At 43.4% G+C, this 19,431-nt stretch overlaps 1 protein-coding gene across 1 annotated transcript in view; it reads left to right on the top strand.

The window, feature by feature from the left end:
• LOC126260822 (hamartin) overlaps positions 1 to 19,145 on the top strand; it is a gene marked incomplete in the record, with an annotated part of 282,514 nt that extends 263,369 nt beyond the window's left edge. The window contains 2 exon segments of the mRNA XM_049958206.1: positions 11,309 to 11,548; positions 18,303 to 19,145. Of these exon segments, the coding sequence (XP_049814163.1) occupies positions 11,309 to 11,548; positions 18,303 to 18,380 (318 nt within the window).
• Between the last annotated feature and the right edge of the window lie 286 nt (positions 19,146 to 19,431).

Here is a 19,431-nt window from a genome sequence, read left to right as displayed (position 1 = left end):
GGATTCTGTTGGTTGCTCTGTTGTTTTTCCAGATTTTGTCTTCTAGGTCCAACTGCCTCAAGCATTTACTGTCTTTGATGAGAATTGTCTGCGATCTTGGGGGCACTGGAGCAGATGAGATGCACTTCCCGTCCTAAATTTCTTGTCTGTTCCGATTCACTAAGTGCCCTTCACTCATTGCAATGTTTGTATCCGGCAGATAAAATAGGCCATAACATCCAGGATGCCCTCCTCCATCTACAATGACTGGGGAAAGAGGTGGTTTTCTGCTGGGTTCAGGGCACGTCGGCATTGCTGGGGACGAAAGGGCAGATTTCGCAGCCAAGGAGGCGTGTCTCGATCCGCAAGTATTTGAGTGTGCCATCCCCCTGCACGCACTCACCTTGCTATTGAGCTCATGAGTCGTCGTCGGTGGGAGGATTAGTGGCTGTAAATGACTGACAATAAGCTCCGTTTAGTGAATCCCACAACGCGAGCCTGGTGTACTTCTTTCCGGCCCCGTAGACAGGACGAGGTTCTCCTCACTTGTCTTCGGATAGGCCACAGTCCTGTTATGCATGGCTTCCTGCTCCGGCAAGAGGACCCTCCAATGTGTGGTACTTGTGGCGTCCAGGCCACTGTGTGCCACGTTTTATTGGACTGTGTTTTATTTTCTGGCCAGGGGGCCGCAGCTGACTTGCCGACAGATATGCCATCTCGTTTAGGAAATACTCAAACGAATGTGGTTAAAATTTTAAAGTTCTGTGACTTGTCCAATGTTTTTACCAAGATTTTAGGGAGAGATTCTTAATTTGTTCACAGGATGACTGGCTCATCAAGCCACCAGCCAGTAACAATTTCCTGTGGCATCCTTGACACTTCTTTCTCGTTTTCCTTCCGTTTTATTTTCTTATACAGCATTTTTCATCTTTTCCCCCTTCCTTTGCTTGTATGCTTCTATTTTACTAAATTTGTCCACATTTGTTTCTTTTAAAGTGTGTCATGGTGCAGATGACCTTGACGTTGAGCACCCATAACACACACACACACACACACACACACACACACACACACACACAGAGAGAGAGAGAGAATAGATAATAGTGCTATGGAGATACTTCCATAATTTTTGGAAGTTAACAAAAAATGCATTTGGCTAGATTCATTCTTTCCACTGACCGATTTGCGGAAATGTTGTGCCATTAACAGGCACACACACAAGAGAAAGAGAAAACTTGCTAGCTTTTGGAATCAATCCATTCTCAAGCTACATATTGCTGGCTGGATGCACAATTCCGTGACTGCAGTTCTGCAGGTGGACTGGATGAGACGGGTTTTGTTGGGTTGGGTGGATTGGGTTGAGGGGGGGAGAGGCAGGGAGAGGGGTTGGGGGTGGCAGCCAGCAGGGAGAGGGGTTGGGGGTGGCAGTCGGTTTGCTGGCTAGGAATGCTGGGTGGAGGGGTGGCAGGTGTATGGGCTACGCATGTGATAAGCGGGTGCTGGAGCTGGTGGGGAGCAGGCACAAGAAGGTGACATGAAGATGTGAATTGGGAAGGGATGACAGGTTAGAGGAAGGGGAAACTGTTTGGTGAAGGTTGTGGAGTCAGTGAGTTAATGGCGATCAGGAGAGCTATGGGAGCAAAGGATTTGGTATGAGGATAACTCCCATCTAAATTCAGAAAAGCTGATGGTGGAAGGAAGGATCGATCGATCCAGTGGCCCGAATTGTGAAGTATCCATTGAAATGTGCTTAGCTGCATGTTGTGCCTCTGGATGGTCGACTTTGTTTTCCGCCACAGTTTGATGGTGGCCATTGATTCTGGTGGACAGTTGGGCAGATTGTGCTTGCACTTGGACCTTCCACAGGAATATAATCCCTATGGCAAGGAGTTGGGAATGGGTGTGACACAGTGGAGTGTTCCATATGTCTGAAATGAACAGTGTGTCATTATAGTGAGGTGTGGGAGATGCATTGAGTGGTTCTGTGATGGACCTAAGGATTTCAGAAGGAATTGGAGGCTATGTTGGACTTCAGGGATGGGATCTCTCTGGCAAAGCCTGTAGGTGCAGTAGTATGACAGTTGGCAGAAGACTTATCTCAGATAATTAGTGTGATTCATCATGGCAGTGGTGGAGCCTTTGTCTGCAGGGAGGATAATTAGGTCAGGGTATTTTTTACGGTTGTGTATGGCTGTACATTCTTCTGCTGAAAGGCTAGGTGTCTTGAGAACATATCTTGGGGAGGGTGGTGAGGCCATTTAGGAGGTAAGAAATTCCTGGGAGGTGACCTTCTGAAATCCCTAGGCCCATCCGAGACTCTCCCAAGTCCATGTCCCTCCTCCCTCTGCACACCCACTTTCACTTCCTTCCCCAAGATCCATAAACCTGACAAACCTGGACACCCCACTGTAACTGCTTATTGTGCTACCACTGAAGAATTTCTGCTCTTGTTGACAGACACCTCCAATTAATCGCTTGAAACCTTTCTTCTCAAGTCAGATACTACCACTCCCTTCACTGAATTTGCACCAACTCCTCCCCTTTACTTCCTGGATCCCAAGTCATGGTCATTGTTGATGCCACCTGCCTATACACCAACATCCCTCAATAACTGTAGCTATCAAACATTACCTCTTCCAATGTCCTTCAGACTACAAACCCATTACATCATTCCTTGTACATCTTACTAAGTATATCTTGACATTACCTCTCAGTTGAGGAGAAAATGCACGAACAAATCTGCAGCACAGCTATGGGCATAAACATGGCACTCTCCTACACCATCTTTTTTATGGTCCATCTAGAGAAAGCATTCCTAGCCTCCCAAAACTCCAAAGTCCCATGTGTGGCTCAGGTTCATTGATGTTATCTTCATGATCTGGTTTCAGGCCCAAGGCATCCTGTCCTCGATCCTTCATAAAGTGAACATCATCTCTCCCATGTGCTTCACCTTGTCCTCCTAACCCTAACATACTACCTTTCTGAATGATGACTTCCACCTCTCTGACAGTTCCATCCACATCTCTGCCAATGTTAAACCCATTAACCACCAACACTACCTGCGTTTTGACAGTTGTCATCCCTTCCGCATCTAAAAACCCCTGCCACCAGCCTTGCCACCTGTCGACAGATTATCTGCAGTGATAACTCCCTTGCCCATTATGCTGAAGGTCTCATGAGGGCCTTCACAGATAAGGTGTAGCTGTGGACGTACTGTTCAGTTCCGCTAATTATACTACGAGGACTTCTTGCTGTCTGCAGAGGATTGAGAGTTTTTAGAGACCTCACAACTACGCCAGCTCACTACAAAATGACGTAACTGCTTTTGAAAGAACTCATCTGTATTTTGTTACTCAAGTAAAGTCACTACACAGTTAGTTGAACTGAACTCACATTTAACTCGAGGAACATATGTGGAGAGAATCTTAAGACATCACCTCAGAGTAGATAGTCAATTTATATATCAGCGTTAAAACATTTCAATTGTTTTCTTGGGCATTGATGTTGTAGACAGTGCCCCTTTCTCTCTGCTGTTCAAAACATTGCCAAGCCATGACGCGAAAACATAAGCGAGCCCTTCACAGCTGGTGGAGATGCTCATTGTTGCACATTGCTAATGTCCTGTGTCCGCACTTTGTTCATCATTTCTACAGATATCAACATAAAACACTCAAAGTTGCGTGTTTGCTATCTACCAAATATTTAAAATACATTTCCTACTTGCATATTTCGTTGTGCGTAGAGGGTAATGATAGAACATGTTATTCTGGAAAATCTCGCATTGTGCTTAAACGTCAACCTTTGGCAATTGCTTGTTGGATAAAAAATGTGAAGTTTGGCATGTCACATCCAGTTACCTACCTGGCCAAGTAATACATCGTCTTGTCAATATCAAGTTTGAGTGGAGGACATCTTTACATAACCACGAAGTGGAACAGTCAACGATTTTAGTAATAAAAACACAGATCATTCAAATATAGGCATCTGAAGTTGTGTATTATCAGATAAAATACGTGTTTCCTAACAACAAATGTCCTTGTTTTGGCCACATCGTTAGGTCTGGTACTTTCATAACTACGGAAAAAATTACTCTCCTTGCTCTCTTCAGCCATTCAGTGTACTTTCAAAATGCTACATAATTTAGTCATTACTCATTGCCTGATCCAAACTGCTGAGAATTAGTTTACCTTCTCAGCTACTATTTGTTGCTGTATGTGAATTAAATTTGGTTGTTGTTGTTGTTGTTGTTGTTGTTGTTGTGGTGGTGGTGGTGGTGGTGGTGGTGGTGGTCTTCATTCCTGAGACTGGTTTGATGCAGCTCTCCTTGCTACTCTATCCTGTGCAAGCTTCTTCATCTCACAGTACCTACTGCAACCTACATCCTTCTGAATCTGCATAGTGTATTCATCTCTTGGTCTCCCTCTACGATTTTTACCCTCCACACTGCCCTCCAGTACTAAATTGGTGATCCCTTGATGCCTCAGAACATGTCATACCAAGCGATTCCTTCTTCTAGTCAAGTTGTGCCACAAACTTCTCTTCTCCCCAATCCTATTCAATGCTTCCTCATTAGTTATGTGATCTACCCATCTAATCTTCAGCATTCTTTTGTAGCACCACATTTCAAAAGATCCTATTCTCTTCTTGTCCAAACTATTTATCGTCCATGTTTCACTTCCATATATGGCTACACTCCATACTAATACTTCCAGAAATGACTTCCTGACACTTAAACCTATACTCGATGTTAACAAATTTCTCTTCTTCAGAAATGCTTTCCTTGTCATTGCCAGTCTACATTTTATATCCTCTCTACTTCGACCATCATCGGTTATTTTGCTCCCCAAATAGCAAAACTCCTTTACTACTTTAAATGTCTCATTTCCTAATCTAATTCCCTCAGTATCACCCGACTTAATTCGACTACATTCCATTATCCTCATTTTGCTTTTGTTGATGTTCATCTTATATCCTCCTTTCAAGACACTGTCCATTCCGTTCAGCTGCTCTTCCAGGTCCTTTGCTGTCTGACAGAATTACAATGTCATCGGCAAACCTCAAAAGTTTTTATTTCTTCTCCATGGATTTTAATACCTACTCCGATTTTTTTTTTTTTTTTTTTTTTTTTTTTTTTTTTTTTTTTTTTTTTTTTTTGCTGCTTGCTCAATATACAGATTGAATAGCATCAGGGATAGGCTACAACCCTGTCTCACTCCCTTCCCAACCACTACTTCTCTTTCATGCCCCTCGACTCTTATAACTGCCATCTGGTTTCTGTACGAATTGTAAATAGGTTTTCGCTCCCTGTATTTTACCCCTGCCACCTTCAGAATTTGAAAGAGAATATTCCAGTCAATATTGTCAAAAGCTTTCTCTAAGTCTACAAATGCTAGAAATCTACAAATGCTAGAAATGTAGGTTTGCTTTTCCTTGATCTAGCTTCTAAGATAAGTCGTAGGGTCAGTATTGCCTCACGTGTTCCAATATTTCTACGGAACCCAAACTGATCTTCCCCGAGGTCGGCTTCTACTAGTTTTTCCATTCGTCTGTAAAGAATTCGCGTTATTATTTTGCAGCCGTGACTTATTAAACTGATAGTTCGGTAATTTTCACATCTGTCAACACCTGCTTTCTGTGGGATTGGAATTATTACATTCTTCTTGAAGTATGAGGCTATTTCGCCTCTCTCATACATCTTGCTCACCAGATAGTAGAGTTTTGTCAGGACTGGCTCTCCCAAGGCTGTCAGTAGTTGTAATGGAATGTTGTCTACTCCCGGAGCTTTGTTTCGACTCAGATCCTTTAGTGCTCTGTCACACTCTTCACGCAGTATCATATCTCCCATTTCATCTTCATCTACATCCTCTTCCATTTCCATAATATTGTCCTCAAGTACATCGCCCTTGTATAGACCCTCTATATACTACTTCCACCTTTCTGCTTTCCCTTCTTTGCTTAGAACTGGGTTTCCATCTGAGCTCTTGATATTCATACAAGTGGTTCTCTTTTCTCCAAAGGTCTCTTTAATCTGCATGTAGGCAGTATATACACTCCTGGAAATGGAAAAAAGAACACATTGACACCGGTGTGTCAGACCCACCATACTTGCTCCGGACACTGCGAGAGGGCTGTACAAGCAATGATCACACGCACGGCACAGCGGACACACCAGGAACCGCGGTGTTGGCCGTCGAATGGCGCTAGCTGCGCAGCATTTGTGCACCGCCGCCGTCAGTGTCAGCCAGTTTGCCGTGGCATACGGAGCTCCATCGCAGTCTTTAACACTGGTAGCATGCCGCGACAGCGTGGACGTGAACCGTATGTGCAGTTGACGGACTTTGAGCGAGGGCGTATAGTGGGCATGCGGGAGGCCGGGTGGACGTACCGCCGAATTGCTCAACACGTGGGGCGTGAGGTCTCCACAGTACATCGATGTTGTCGCCAGTGGTCGGCGGAAGGTGCACGTGCCCGTCGACCTGGGACCGGACCGCAGCGACGCACGGATGCACGCCAAGACCGTAGGATCCTACGCAGTGCCGTAGGGGACCGCACCGCCACTTCCCAGCAAATTAGGAGCACTGTTGCTCCTGGGGTATCGGCGAGGACCATTCGCAACCGTCTCCATGAAGCTGGGCTACGGTCCCGCACACCGTTAGGCCGTCTTCCGCTCATGCCCCAACATCATGCAGCCCGCCTCCAGTGGTGTCGCGACAGGCGTGAATGGAGGGACGAATGGAGACGTGTCGTCTTCAGCGATGAGAGTCGCTTCTGCCTTGGTGCCAATGATGGTCGTATGCGTGTTTGGCGCCGTGCAGGTGAGCGCCACAATCAGGACTGCATACGACCGAGGCACACAGGGCCAACACCCGGCATCATGGTGTGGGGAGCGATCTCCTACACTGGCCGTACACCACTGGTGATCGTCGAGGGGACACTGAATAGTGCACGGTACATCCAAACCGTCATCGAACCCATCGTTCTACCATTCCTAGACCGGCAAGGGAACTTGCTGTTCCAACAGGACAATGCACGTCCGCATGTATCCCGTGCCACCCAACGTGCTCCAGAAGGTGTAAGTCAACTACCCTGGCCAGCAAGATCTCCGGATCTGTCCCCCATTGAGCATGTTTGGGACTGGATGAAGCGTCGTCTCACGCGGTCTGCACGTCCAGCACGAACGCTGGTCCAACTGAGGCGCCAGGTGGAAATGGCATGGCAAGCCGTTCCACAGGACTACATCCAGCATCTCTACGATCGTCTCCATGGGAGAATAGCAGCCTGCATTGCTGCGAAAGGTGGATATACACTGTACTAGTGCCGACATTGTGCATGCTCTGTTGCCTGTGTCTATGTGCCTGTGGTTCTGTCAGTGTGATCATGTGATGTATCTGACCCCAGGAATGTGTCAATAAAGTTTCCCCTTCCTGGGACAATGCATTCACGGTGTTCTTATTTCAATTTCCAGGAGTGTATCTTACCCCTAGCGAGATAAGCCTCTACATCCTTACATTTGTCTTCTAGCCATCCCTGCTTAGCCATTTTGCACTTCCTGTCGATCTCATTTTTGAGAGGTTTGTATTCCTTTTTGTTTGTTTCATTTACTGCATTTTTATATTTTGTCCTTTCATCAATTAAATTCAATATTTCTTCTGTTACCCAAGGATTTCTACTAGCCCTCGTCTTTTTACCTACTTGATCCTCTGCTGCCTTCACTACTTCATCCCACAAAGCTACCCATTCTTCTTCTACTGTATTTCTTTCCCCCATTCTTGTCAATTGTTCCCGTATGCTCTCCCTGAAACTCTGTACAACCTCTGGTTAAGTCAGTTTATCCAGGTCCCATCTCCTTAAATTCCCACCTTTTTGCAGTTTCTTCAGTTTCAATCTACAGTTCATAACCAATAGATTGCGGTCAGAGTCCACATCTGCCCCTGGAAATGTCTTACAATTTAAAACCTGTTTCCTAAATCTCTGTCTTATCATTATATAATCTATCTGAAACCTGTCAGTATCTCCAGGCTTCTTCCATGTATACAGTCTTCTTTTATGATTCTTGAACCAAGTGTTAGCTATCATTAAGTTATGCTCTGTGCAAAATTCTACCAGGCAGCTTCCTCTTCCGTTTCTTACCCCCAATCCATATTCACCTACTACATTTCCTTCTCTCCCTTTTCCTACTGACGAATTCCAGTCACCCATGACTATTAAATTTTCGTCTCCCTTCACTACCTGAATAATTTCTTTTATCTCGTCATACATTTCATCAATTTCTTCGTCATCTGCAGAGCTAGTAGGTATATAAACTTGTACTACTGTGGTAGGCGTGGGCTTCGTATCTATCTTGGCCACAATAATACGAATGCGTTCACTATGCTGTTTGTAGTAGCTTACCCGCATTCCCATTTTCCTATTCATTATTAAACCTACTCCTGCATTACCCCTATTTGATTTTGTATTTATAACCCTGTATTCACCTGACCAAAAGTCTTGTTCCTCCTGCCACCGAACTTCGCCAATTCCCACTAAATTTAACTTTAACCTATCCATTTCCGTTTTTAAACTTTCTAACCTACCTGCCCGATTAAGGGATCTGACATTCCACGCTCCGATCCGTAGAACGCCAGTTTTCTTTCTCCTGATAACGACATCCTCTTGGGTAGTCCCCACCCGGAGATCAGAATGGGGGACTATTTTATCTCCGGAATGTTTTACCCAAGAGGACACCATCATCATTTAACCATTCCGGAAAGCTGCATGCCCTCGGGAAAAATTACGGCCGTAGTTTCCCCTTGCTTTCAGCCGTTCGCAGTACCAGCACAGCAAGGCCATTTTGGTCAGTGTTACAAGGCCAGATCAGTCAATCATCCAGTCTGTTGCCCCTGCAACTACTGAAAAGGCTTCTGCCCCTCTTCGGGAACCACACGTTTGTCTGGCCTCTCAACAGTTAACCATCTGTTGTGGTTGCACCTACGGTACGGCTATCTGTATCCCTGAGGCACACAAGCCTCCCCACCAACGGCAAGGTCCATGGTTCATGGGGGGGGGGGGGGGGGGGGGGAGGTTAAATTTGATATTGTTTTGAAAACTCTTGATTTCGTAGGACAAACCACATAAAAGCAGTCTCTGATGCACATGGCTGGGTTAGACAAATATGGTTTTTGGTGTCTTTAGTTTTTTTCATATTTCCCCGAGATTGACTAACATTAAAAATCTGTCATGGGCACTCATTTCATAAATGCATTGCCATGTAGTGTGTGCTGTTGGTGGCTATTAGTTCAAATAAGCCTAGTTAGAGACGATGGATTCTGTGTATCACTTACCAGAAAAGCGCTTAAAACATTGAGTTTCTGCCAGTCTCATATCAGTCTGTTTCTGAATCCTGTTGAAAGATTTTAGTGCTGACTGCTTGAAATTTCTTAAACTCTTTAAATGGAAATCAAGTTTCATTAGTCAGTCAGCTGTTATTGTTTTCATGCTTGACGATTTGGAATCCGAGCTATTCAGAACCAGTAAGCTCTCTCTTGTAGTGAGTATGACAGAGAATGTGCTTCAGTGTTACAAAAATTTCTTCTGCTGCACTCAATTGGAAGGTGGCTATACGTACTATTTACTTTTATGCTATAAAGTATGTGTTTGTCTGGTTAATTAAAACAAAAAAAAAAAACAACAAAGTTTTGTTAGACTCGGTAGATTCCTACCCTAGACTCAGCACACCCCCAGCTGACAATTAGGTGATATTTCACAGACTATATATGAAGATCTGCAGTATTCTGCTAGGGTATTTTGGTATCTTATCTGTTGTTATATAATATCAAATTAGAGAAAAGATAGTAGTTTGACCATTTGTTTTTATAGTAACTTGAAACTCCCATTATGAAAAAAGGGGTGAGTGTTCATAATCTTTAAATGGATTACTATTTCTGTTTTCTCTCTGTACATGCCTGTGTTACTAGCCCAAGCTTGGTTTTCGTTTCTCTTTAGTTGATATGAATTTTTTGCTTATTACTAGTGGTTTGAGGTTTTAAATTCTATGACTGTTCTTATTGTTTACTATTCAAGATTAGTCACCTTCAGTTAGTTCTGATACTTGTAGGTTATATAATTCTAATGGGTTCACTCAGTTGTAGTTCCCATGTACTGCAGAAATTTTAGTCTCTCTCTCTTTCCGTTACTAAATAGTTTCTTCACTTGGCACCATTATTTTGGATGATGTTGCTTGTATTTGTTGCACAGCCAAGGTATAAACATTCATTTACCATCAACAGAAATATATGTGATAAAATCAGCTCCCAAGAAGTGAAAAAATACTGTAGTACATTATCATGATAAGCATTGTCACCGCAATCTCCTCTGTATATAAAAGGAAATGTTCTGACTGATTTTCACTGACTCACCATCACCCAGCCCAAACCCAAGCATGGAAACTTGAAATTTGGTGAGGGTGTTGACCTTACACTGTAGGCATTCTTGAATAAGGAATTTTTCGAAATTCGACCTCTAAGGAGGTGAAATATGGGATGAAACATTTCTTTGAAAAATGGTGCTATTAAAGTGATGTTGAAGCTAGAACTATGAAAATTAGCATTGGTTTATCTGTTAGGAATAAAAAAAAAAGTTTCAGAATATTTTGAACTTCAAGCCCTAAGGGTGCAAAATAGAGGTTAAAAGTATTTTAAAAAATTAATCATTATTTAGGAATTACCAAAGTATTTTTAAAGCTACATCTGTTAATATTCTTGTTTGATTTCTTGGTTAGAAATAAAAAATGTGCGTTGAGGGATGCTTTTTTTTCTACAGAAATATCACCAGAAGAACTCTAAAGGCAGAATTAACAAAAACATCTGATTCCAGCTATCAGAATCACTTTTTGTTCAGAAGTACATTCAGTAAAGACCCTGGTTCTATGGCTTTAATTCGGGTGAAAAGTTTAGAAGGTGTTGCAGTTTGTGAACTAGATCAAAGAAAGCTATTTAACAGTTATCATGACAAATCGGCTTTGTCAGAATTGTGTAGGAAAAGAAGCACTTCTTTAAATACATTAATTTTTCATTATACACTGTGTATAAAATTATTTTTGTTGTAATTACTATGCAAATGTGAGCGAAACAGTGAGCGCTAAGCTAACAAATGTATTTATCTCTATAGTTAATTAACCCATTATGTCACTCTTGTGAGTGATCACATTTAAGTGTTTGTTCTAACCTATTCATTGACTAGTGATGTTGTACCTCATGTGCATGTGCCACAAAACTAATAGATGAAACACTTAAATCTACCTCTCCAAATTGCTTTACTTGCTTAATTTAATGCAATTATTTCTTCATAACAGGCAGTAGAGAGCAAATACCAGTCACAGCGTGCCATTAATCAGAAACTGGAAGAATTGGTGCTTCGGTTACAGCATAGAGTGTGTGAGCTGCAGGCTCCTCCTGGAGGTGGTTGTCGTATCACTGCATCACCAGTTGAACCTAGCTCACTGTCACCATTGGCTGAGTCATTAGGATCTCCTGCACCCCATTCTCTCTCTGCCATGATGGCAGCAGAAGCTCTGGAAGTAAAAAACTTGCAGGTGAGGCTAGCAACTGCATCTAAAGTATTTGTGTATTTACAATACAACAGATTTATTGAAATGTCAGTAATAGTAATGCTATATACCTGTATATATAAATTTTTATGTTGAAAGAGGTTACTCACAATTTTGAGTTTGTCATCTACTATGCAGTTTCTTTAATGTGTTATTAAGTCCACCATATATGCATTATAATGGTGATTAAAATAAATGCTACAAACACATTTAATTATTATTTGCAGCCTTGGTGACTTCTAAAGCTGTTAGACATCAACTGTGTTAACCATTTACACATTGGCCACCTATGCTCAGAGACCATTTTCCACTTGCATTGATGAAAAATGCTAATTACATAATGATAACCAGGACAAGTTTTGCAATAGGAGTAGTAGCATTAATCAACACACAGTATGTGAAGTATATAGTAGAATGACATTGCTCTCCTGTACCTCAGTAGGACACCATAAATAGAAGTCAGAAAAGTTGAGAGAGAGACTTTGCTTTGGGAAGAACTTAGAGTAGAACTGTCATTTTGGAGCATTTGTTGAGAAATCATAATTTTAAGAAAGAGCTGGGCCAGAAAGCATCAGCAAGCTTGTGTTTCAAAATAAACGTGTCTCAGTTCTTTTTAAGGGAGTCATCAGTTTCCAAGATGGCTGAGATTGTATAGAAAGCAAATAAACATTGATGCAACTGATCATCATCAGTGTTGAGTGCAGCATATTCACTAACCCAATGACGGTGTATGTATTTAACCACTTTTGGTTTGTGGACAATTGTGAACATAGATAGTTCCCCCCTCCCCCTCTCTCTCTTCTTATTCTTGCCTGCCCATTGCCTTCTTCTCTCCATCAGTGCCACATTCATGTGAATGACCAAGACACGAGACACAAGTCTGCTTGTGTCTGTATATGTGTGGATGGATATGTGTGTGTGTGCGAGTGTATACCTGTCCTTTTTCCCCCCCTAAGGTAAGTCTTTCCGCTCCCGGGATTGGAATGACTCCTTACCCTCTCCCTTAAAACCCACATCCTTTCGTCTTTCCCTCTCCTTCCCCTCTTTCCTGATGAGGCAACAGTTTGTTGCGAAAGCTTGAATTTTGTGTGTCTATCGACCTGCCAGCGCTTTCGTTTGGTAAGTCACATCATCTTTGTTTTTAGATATATTTTTCCCACATGGAATGTTTATAGCTTGTCTGACATTTGGCATTACCCCCAAAGGCCTCACACTTAAAAGTTCCCATCTCTGGCTGCAACCCTTCTTTCCATCCGTCCCTATACCAGTTCCAAACTGAACAATCCATTGCCCTCGCCCACCTAATCCTTCACCTACACATCAACTCAGCCAATGAACACACCCGTCAACTCCTATCCTTAATAAAAGTCCTCAATCTTTCCTCTCCCACCTCCACACCGGCTGTTCAGAGCATCCTCCTACAGGCCAACTGCAAATTAGAACAGCATGCCACCCTCCACCTCAAAAAACTTTCCAATCTCCTGGTTTCCCACCTCCGGAAAGGCAACTCACTCACCCTTCACAACCTTTCCAGCAAACCTCAACCTCCTCTCATTGCACACAAACCCAGTCTCTCCCATCTACTCAATCTCCCACTTCCAGCTCCACTCCCTCCAAAACCTCAAAATTCCAATCAACACAATCTGGAACCACAACACCCTAATTCAGTAGTTAACCTTTCCTCCAAACCTCTCTCCCAATCCGAAACCTCTGTCCTATCCAAAGGCCTCACCTTCAGCCCCACTCCCAGATTCAGCCAAACAGCCCTCGTCAAAGATTTACTGTCCTACACTCGTACTCTCTGCTGGAAATATCACTTTGCCACGAAGAAAAATGATCCTAATTCTACTCCTAATGATCCAACTCCCCAAGACACTATCCAAATTGAACCCTGCCTGGAACAGTTCCGTCCTCCATCACAGCGGGACCCACCTCCTCTTCCTCAAAATCACCCTCTCCTAACCTTCCAGGAATTTCTGACTTCCAGCCTTGCCTCTCAATCCTTCTTAAAAAACCTTAATCCTACTCCCAACATCACCACTGCTGAAGCCCAGGCTATCCGTGATCTGAAGACTGACCGATCCATCGTCATTCTTCCGACGGACAAGGGTTCCACGACCGTGGTACTTGATCATCGGGAGTATGTGGCCGAGGGACTGCATCAGCTTTCAGACAACACCACATACAAAGTTTGCCAAGGTAATCCCATTCCCGATGTCCAGGCGGAGCTTCAAGGAATCCTCAGAACCTTAGGCCCCCTGCAAAACCTTTCACCGGACTCCATCAACCTCCTGACCCCACTGACACCCCGCACCCCTACCTTCTACCTTCTTCCTAAAATCCACAAACCCAATCATCCCGGCCGCCCCATTGTAGCTGGTTACCAATCCCCCACAGAACGTATCTCTGCCTACGTAGATCAACACCTTCAACCCATTACATGCAGTCTCCCATCCTTCATCAAAGACACCAACCACTTTCTCGAACGCCTGGAATCCTTACCCAATCTGTTACCCCCGGAAACCATCCTTGTAACCATTGATGCCACTTCCTTATACACAAATATTCCGCACATCCAGGGCCTCGCTGCGATGGAGCACTTCCTTTCACGCCAGTCACCTGCCAACCTACCTAAAACCTCTTTCCTCATTACCTTAGCCAGCTTCATCCTGACCCACAACTTCTTCACTTTTGAAGGCCAGACATACCAACAATTAAAGGGAACAGCCATGGGTACCAGGATGGCCCCCTCGTACGCCAACCTATTCATGGGTCGCTTAGAGGAAGCCTTCTTGGTTACCCAGGTCTGCCAACCCAAAGTTTGGTACAGATTTATTGATGACATCTTCATGATCTGGACTCACAGTGAAGAAGAACTCCAGAATTTCCTCTCCAACCTCAACCCCTTTGGTGACTTACCAAACGAAAGCGCTGGCACGTCGATAAACACACAAACACAAACATACACACAAAATTCTAGCTTTCGCAACCAACGGTTGCCTCGTCAGGAAAGAGGGGAAGGGGAGGGAAAGATGAAAGGATGTGGGTTTTACGGGAGAGGGTAAGGAGCCATTCCAATCCTGGGAGCGGAAAGACTTACCTTAGGGGGAAAAAAGGACGGGTATACACTCGCGTGCGTGCGTGCGCGCGCGCGCACACACACACACACACACACGCACACACACACAGATATATATATATCCATCCACACATATACAGACACAAGCAGACATATACAGAGGCAAAATATTTTCTCTGCAACCTCAACTCCTTTGGTTCCATCAGATTCACCTGGTCCTACTCCAAATCCCATGCCACTTTCCTTGACGTTGACTTCCATCTGTCCAATGGCCAGCTTCACACGTCCGTCCCCATCAAACCCACCAACAAGCAACAGTACCTCCATTATGACAGCTGCCACCCATTCCACATCAAACGGTCCCTTCCCTACAGCCTAGGTCTTCGTGGCAAACGAATCTGCTCCAGTCCGGAATCCCTGAACCATTACACCAACAACCTGACAACAGCTTTCGCATCCCGCAACGACCCTCCCGACCTGGTACAGAAGCAAATAACCAGAGCCACTTCCCCATCCCCTCAAAGAGTTTGGGCAGAGATGTCAGTCACGGTGGAAGTGCAGAGGCAAAGATGTTGTTGAATGACAGGTGAGGTATGAGTGGCGGCAACTTGAAATTAGCGGGGATTGAGGCCTGGCAGATACGAGAGGAGAGAATATACTGAAGGACAAGTTCCCATCTCCGGAGTTCTGACAGGTTGGTGTTAGTGGGAAGTATCCAGATAACCCGGACGGTGTAACACTGTGCCAAGATGTGCTGGCCGTGCACCAAGGCATGTTTAGCCACAGGGTGATCCTCATTACCAACAAACACTGTCTGCCTGTGTCCATTCATGCGAATAGACAGTTTGTTGCTGGTCATTCCCACATAGATAGAATGCGTCACAGTGTAGGCAGGTCAGTTGGTAAATCACGTGGGTGCTTTCACACGTGGCTCTGCCTTTGATTGTGTACACCTTCCGGGTTACAGGACTGGAGTAGGTGGTGGTGGGAGGGTACATGGGACAGGTTTTACACCGGGGGCGGTTACAAGGGGTTACAAGGATAGGAGCCAGAGGGTAGGGAAGGTGGTTTGGGGATTTAATAGGGATGAACTAACAGGTTACGAAGGTTAGGTGGACGGCGGATAGACACTCTTGGTGGAGTGGGGAGGATTTCATGAAGGATGGATCTCATTTCATGGCAGGATTTGAGGAAGTCGTATCCCTGCTGGAGAGCCACATTCAGAGTCTGATCCAGTCCCGGAAAGTCCCCTGTCACAAGTGGGGCACTTTTGGGGTTCTTCTGTGGGAGGTTCTGGGTTTGAGGGGATGGGGTAGTGGCTCTGGTTATTTGCTTCTGTACCAGGTCGGGAGGGTAGTTGCTGGATGCGAAAGCTGTTTTCAGGTTGTTGGTGTAATGGTTCAGTGATTCCGGACTGGAGCAGATTCATTTGCCACGAAGAACTAGGCTGTAGGGAAGGGACCGTTTGATGTGGAATGGGTGGCAGCTGTCATAATGGAGGTACTGTTGCTTGTTGGTGGGTTTGATGGGGACGGACGTGTGAAGCTGGCCATTGGACAGATGGAAGTCAACGTCAAGGAAAGTGGCATGGGATTTGGAGTAGGACCAGGTGAATCTGATGGAACCAAAGGAGTTGAGGTTGCAGAGAAAATATTTTGCCTCTGTATATGTCTGCTTGTGTCTGTATATGTGTGGATGGATATATATATGTGTGTGTGTGTGTGTGTGTGTGTGTGTGTGTGTGTGTGCGCGCACGCGCACACGCGAGTGTATACCCGTCCTTTTTTCCCCCTAAGGTAAGTCTTTCCGCTCCCGGGATTGGAATGGCTCCTTACCCTCTCCCGTAAAACCCACATCCTTTCATCTTTCCCTCCCCTTCCCCTCTTTCCTGACGAGGCAACCGTTGGTTGCGAAAGCTAGAATTTTGTGTGTATGTTTGTGTTTGTTTGTGTGTTTATCGACGTGCCAGCGCTTTCGTTTGGTAAGTCACTTCATCTTTGTTTATATATATATGTGTGGATGGATATATATATGTGTGTGTGTGTGTGTGTGTGTGTGTGTGTGTGTGTGTGTGTGTGTGTATACCTGTCCTTTTTACCCCCTAAGGTAAGTCTTTCCACTCCCGGGATTGGAATGACTCCTTACCATCTCCCTTAAAACCCACATCCTTTCATCTTTCCCTCTCCTTCCCTCTTTCCTGACGAAGCAACCGTGGGGTTGCGAAAGCTTAAAATTTGGTGTGTGTGTTTGTGTGTTGTCTTATTGTGCCTATCTACCAGCGCTTTCGCAACAAACTGTTGCCTCATCAGGAAAGAGGGAAGGAGAGGGAAAGACGAAAGGATGTGGATTTTAAGGGAGAGGGTAAGGAGTCATTCCAATCCCGGGAGCGGAAAGACTTACCTTAGGGGGGGAAAAAGGACGGGTATACACTCGCGCGCGCACACACACACACACACACACACACACACACACACACACACACACACACACACACATCCATCCACACATATACAGATGATTGGACCTCCATGATTGCCCCTCACACCTTCTTTGAAGAATATGATCTCTGCTTAGAAGCACACTCCATTCTATTTTGTTGGTAGTACTTAACACTTCCTTTCTTTTCTTATTTCTTTTTGTCTTACATACATTTTTTACATTTGCCGTCAAATACACAATTCACAAGATTGTTTTAAGGCTCATGCATCTGGGTAGTGCTATTTAACTTTGATCAATAAAATTTATGTCTATCAAAATGTTGGTGTTTAAATCTGTAAATTTATGAGTGATCATACTTCTGTTTGGTCAAAAGATTGCTCTTTTGGCAACTTTTTACTTCCAAAATCTGGGTCCTATGAACTGATAAAAAATTTTAGTGTCAGAAACATTGCTCGTGTGCTATTGGAAGTATAAGTATTACTAGGAAATCTAGTGTACATTCTCATTTGTCAATCCATTTTTATTGCGTAATGTTGCTGGAAGGCCTTTGGCTTATGGTTCAACTTTTTCAGGCAGTTATTTTGAAATTTTGTCAGCCATTTTCTGAAAAGAATCTCTAATATGGCTCTTTGAAGAGACGAAACAGCAGTACATATACTATTGTGTGTAAATTAATTTGTCCAGTGATGAACAATTTTGAGTGAAGGTGAACAGCTTCACTGAACTTCCATCCACTCAGTATGTATTTGAGCCCCAATCTGTCATTTTAAATAAAAATGTCTTATCATGCCATAATATTCATTAACCTGTACAACAAATTTTGTGAAATCAGGCAGGTAATACAACTGCAACAAAAAATTGTGCATGCTGTCTGTTTCAAAGGATGGTGAGGAGGGGTTCCTCATATTGTGGGGCCTGCATTCCAATCAAAAGAAGAGCAGTTACATCTAGCTCTTGGTGAGATTACAATGAAACATTTATGTTGTGATGCCCAAAGTAGATGAAAACTGACTAGGTTATGTGCAGACTGTCATGGACATTTTTCTCCAGATATCTTACAGCAATCATTTTTTTAAGTAATAGGAATATTTTGGTTTCATTTTGGAGTAAGCAGTCAGTTCCCAAATAAACTAAGGTAACACAGACTGAACATTCCCCAAAGTAAATTTTGAAACAGCAGCACCAGTGTCACGTATTTATGTGTGTGCTATTGTTTTCCAGCTTATTGTCCACGATCATGAGAAGTGCCCAGATGATCATCATCCTCAAGAAAATAAGGACAGTGCTGAAGATGGCTGACAGTTTGTGATGGGTTGCAACTTCTGTTAATGCAGTTTGTCAAATCCAACAAGAGGTTTCATACTTAAGTCTCAGATAGGTAGCTAGGGAGTCTCTCTGCCTGTAACAATTGTGATATTTAGTTTTTTGTCTGTTGGCATCTCCAGACATACACAAACAGTTTGCATTCCCTACAGGAGGGTAGCCATAACAAGGAAACATGCTAAGAGAATGTGCGGAATAGACTGAAAAACAGTGTTTTTCTCATTCATTGTTCTACTGTGTCATTGCCACTCTTATCAGTGTGATGGAGTTCGTTGCTTTGTTGATGTAACACACACTTCTTGTATGTTTACCAAATTATCACAACTGTTCACTGTTTGCAACTGTTTCATTTGTAAAATGACAGTGAATTTAAATGAATGAAATACGAGAAATTGGTGTATGTGTCTCATCAGTATCAACATAGTACACAGATTTCACCAATGAATAAAACTTTTTCAGTCCTGAACCACTTAAGATATCTGTTGTGCTGCTTCTGGCTTTGAGTGAGTTTGGTAATACTCATTGTAATATACCATTAAACCGCGCCATTTCTTTTGGCGAGTATTTCGTAGCAGCAGGAACGCTCTTATTCTGCTGAGTATATTTCATTATTTCTGATGTGAAAAACCAGACATCTTAATCGAGATGTAGATTTATGAATGCAGAATACTTGTTATTGTGATGTAAGATATATTGTGTTTGGAGCTTGTACAATTTTACAATAAAATGTTAATAATGAAAGTTCTTTGTGTACTTTCTTTGATTTCAGGTAATCTGTGAATGTTTGGATATGAGAACACAGGAAGCTGATAATCCTTAAACACTGTGCACAGTAACACTTTTTCAACAGAATAATTTGTCATTGTTTGCATATTTATGCTTGTTCAAAATAAAATTCTTTGGATAACTTAGAGTGAACTTAGTGAATTTTTAACAATAATTTGGTGATTTACACAGACGGGTGTTTGACATGCTTGAACAACTGAACTGAGCAACTTCAAAGGGAAAAAACCACCAGTGTGATTAC

Source organism: Schistocerca nitens, chromosome 5 (assembly GCF_023898315.1).
Source record: "Schistocerca nitens isolate TAMUIC-IGC-003100 chromosome 5, iqSchNite1.1, whole genome shotgun sequence".
Classification (NCBI taxonomy): domain Eukaryota; kingdom Metazoa; phylum Arthropoda; class Insecta; order Orthoptera; family Acrididae; genus Schistocerca; species Schistocerca nitens.
This window is presented reverse-complemented; position numbering and strand designations above follow the sequence as displayed.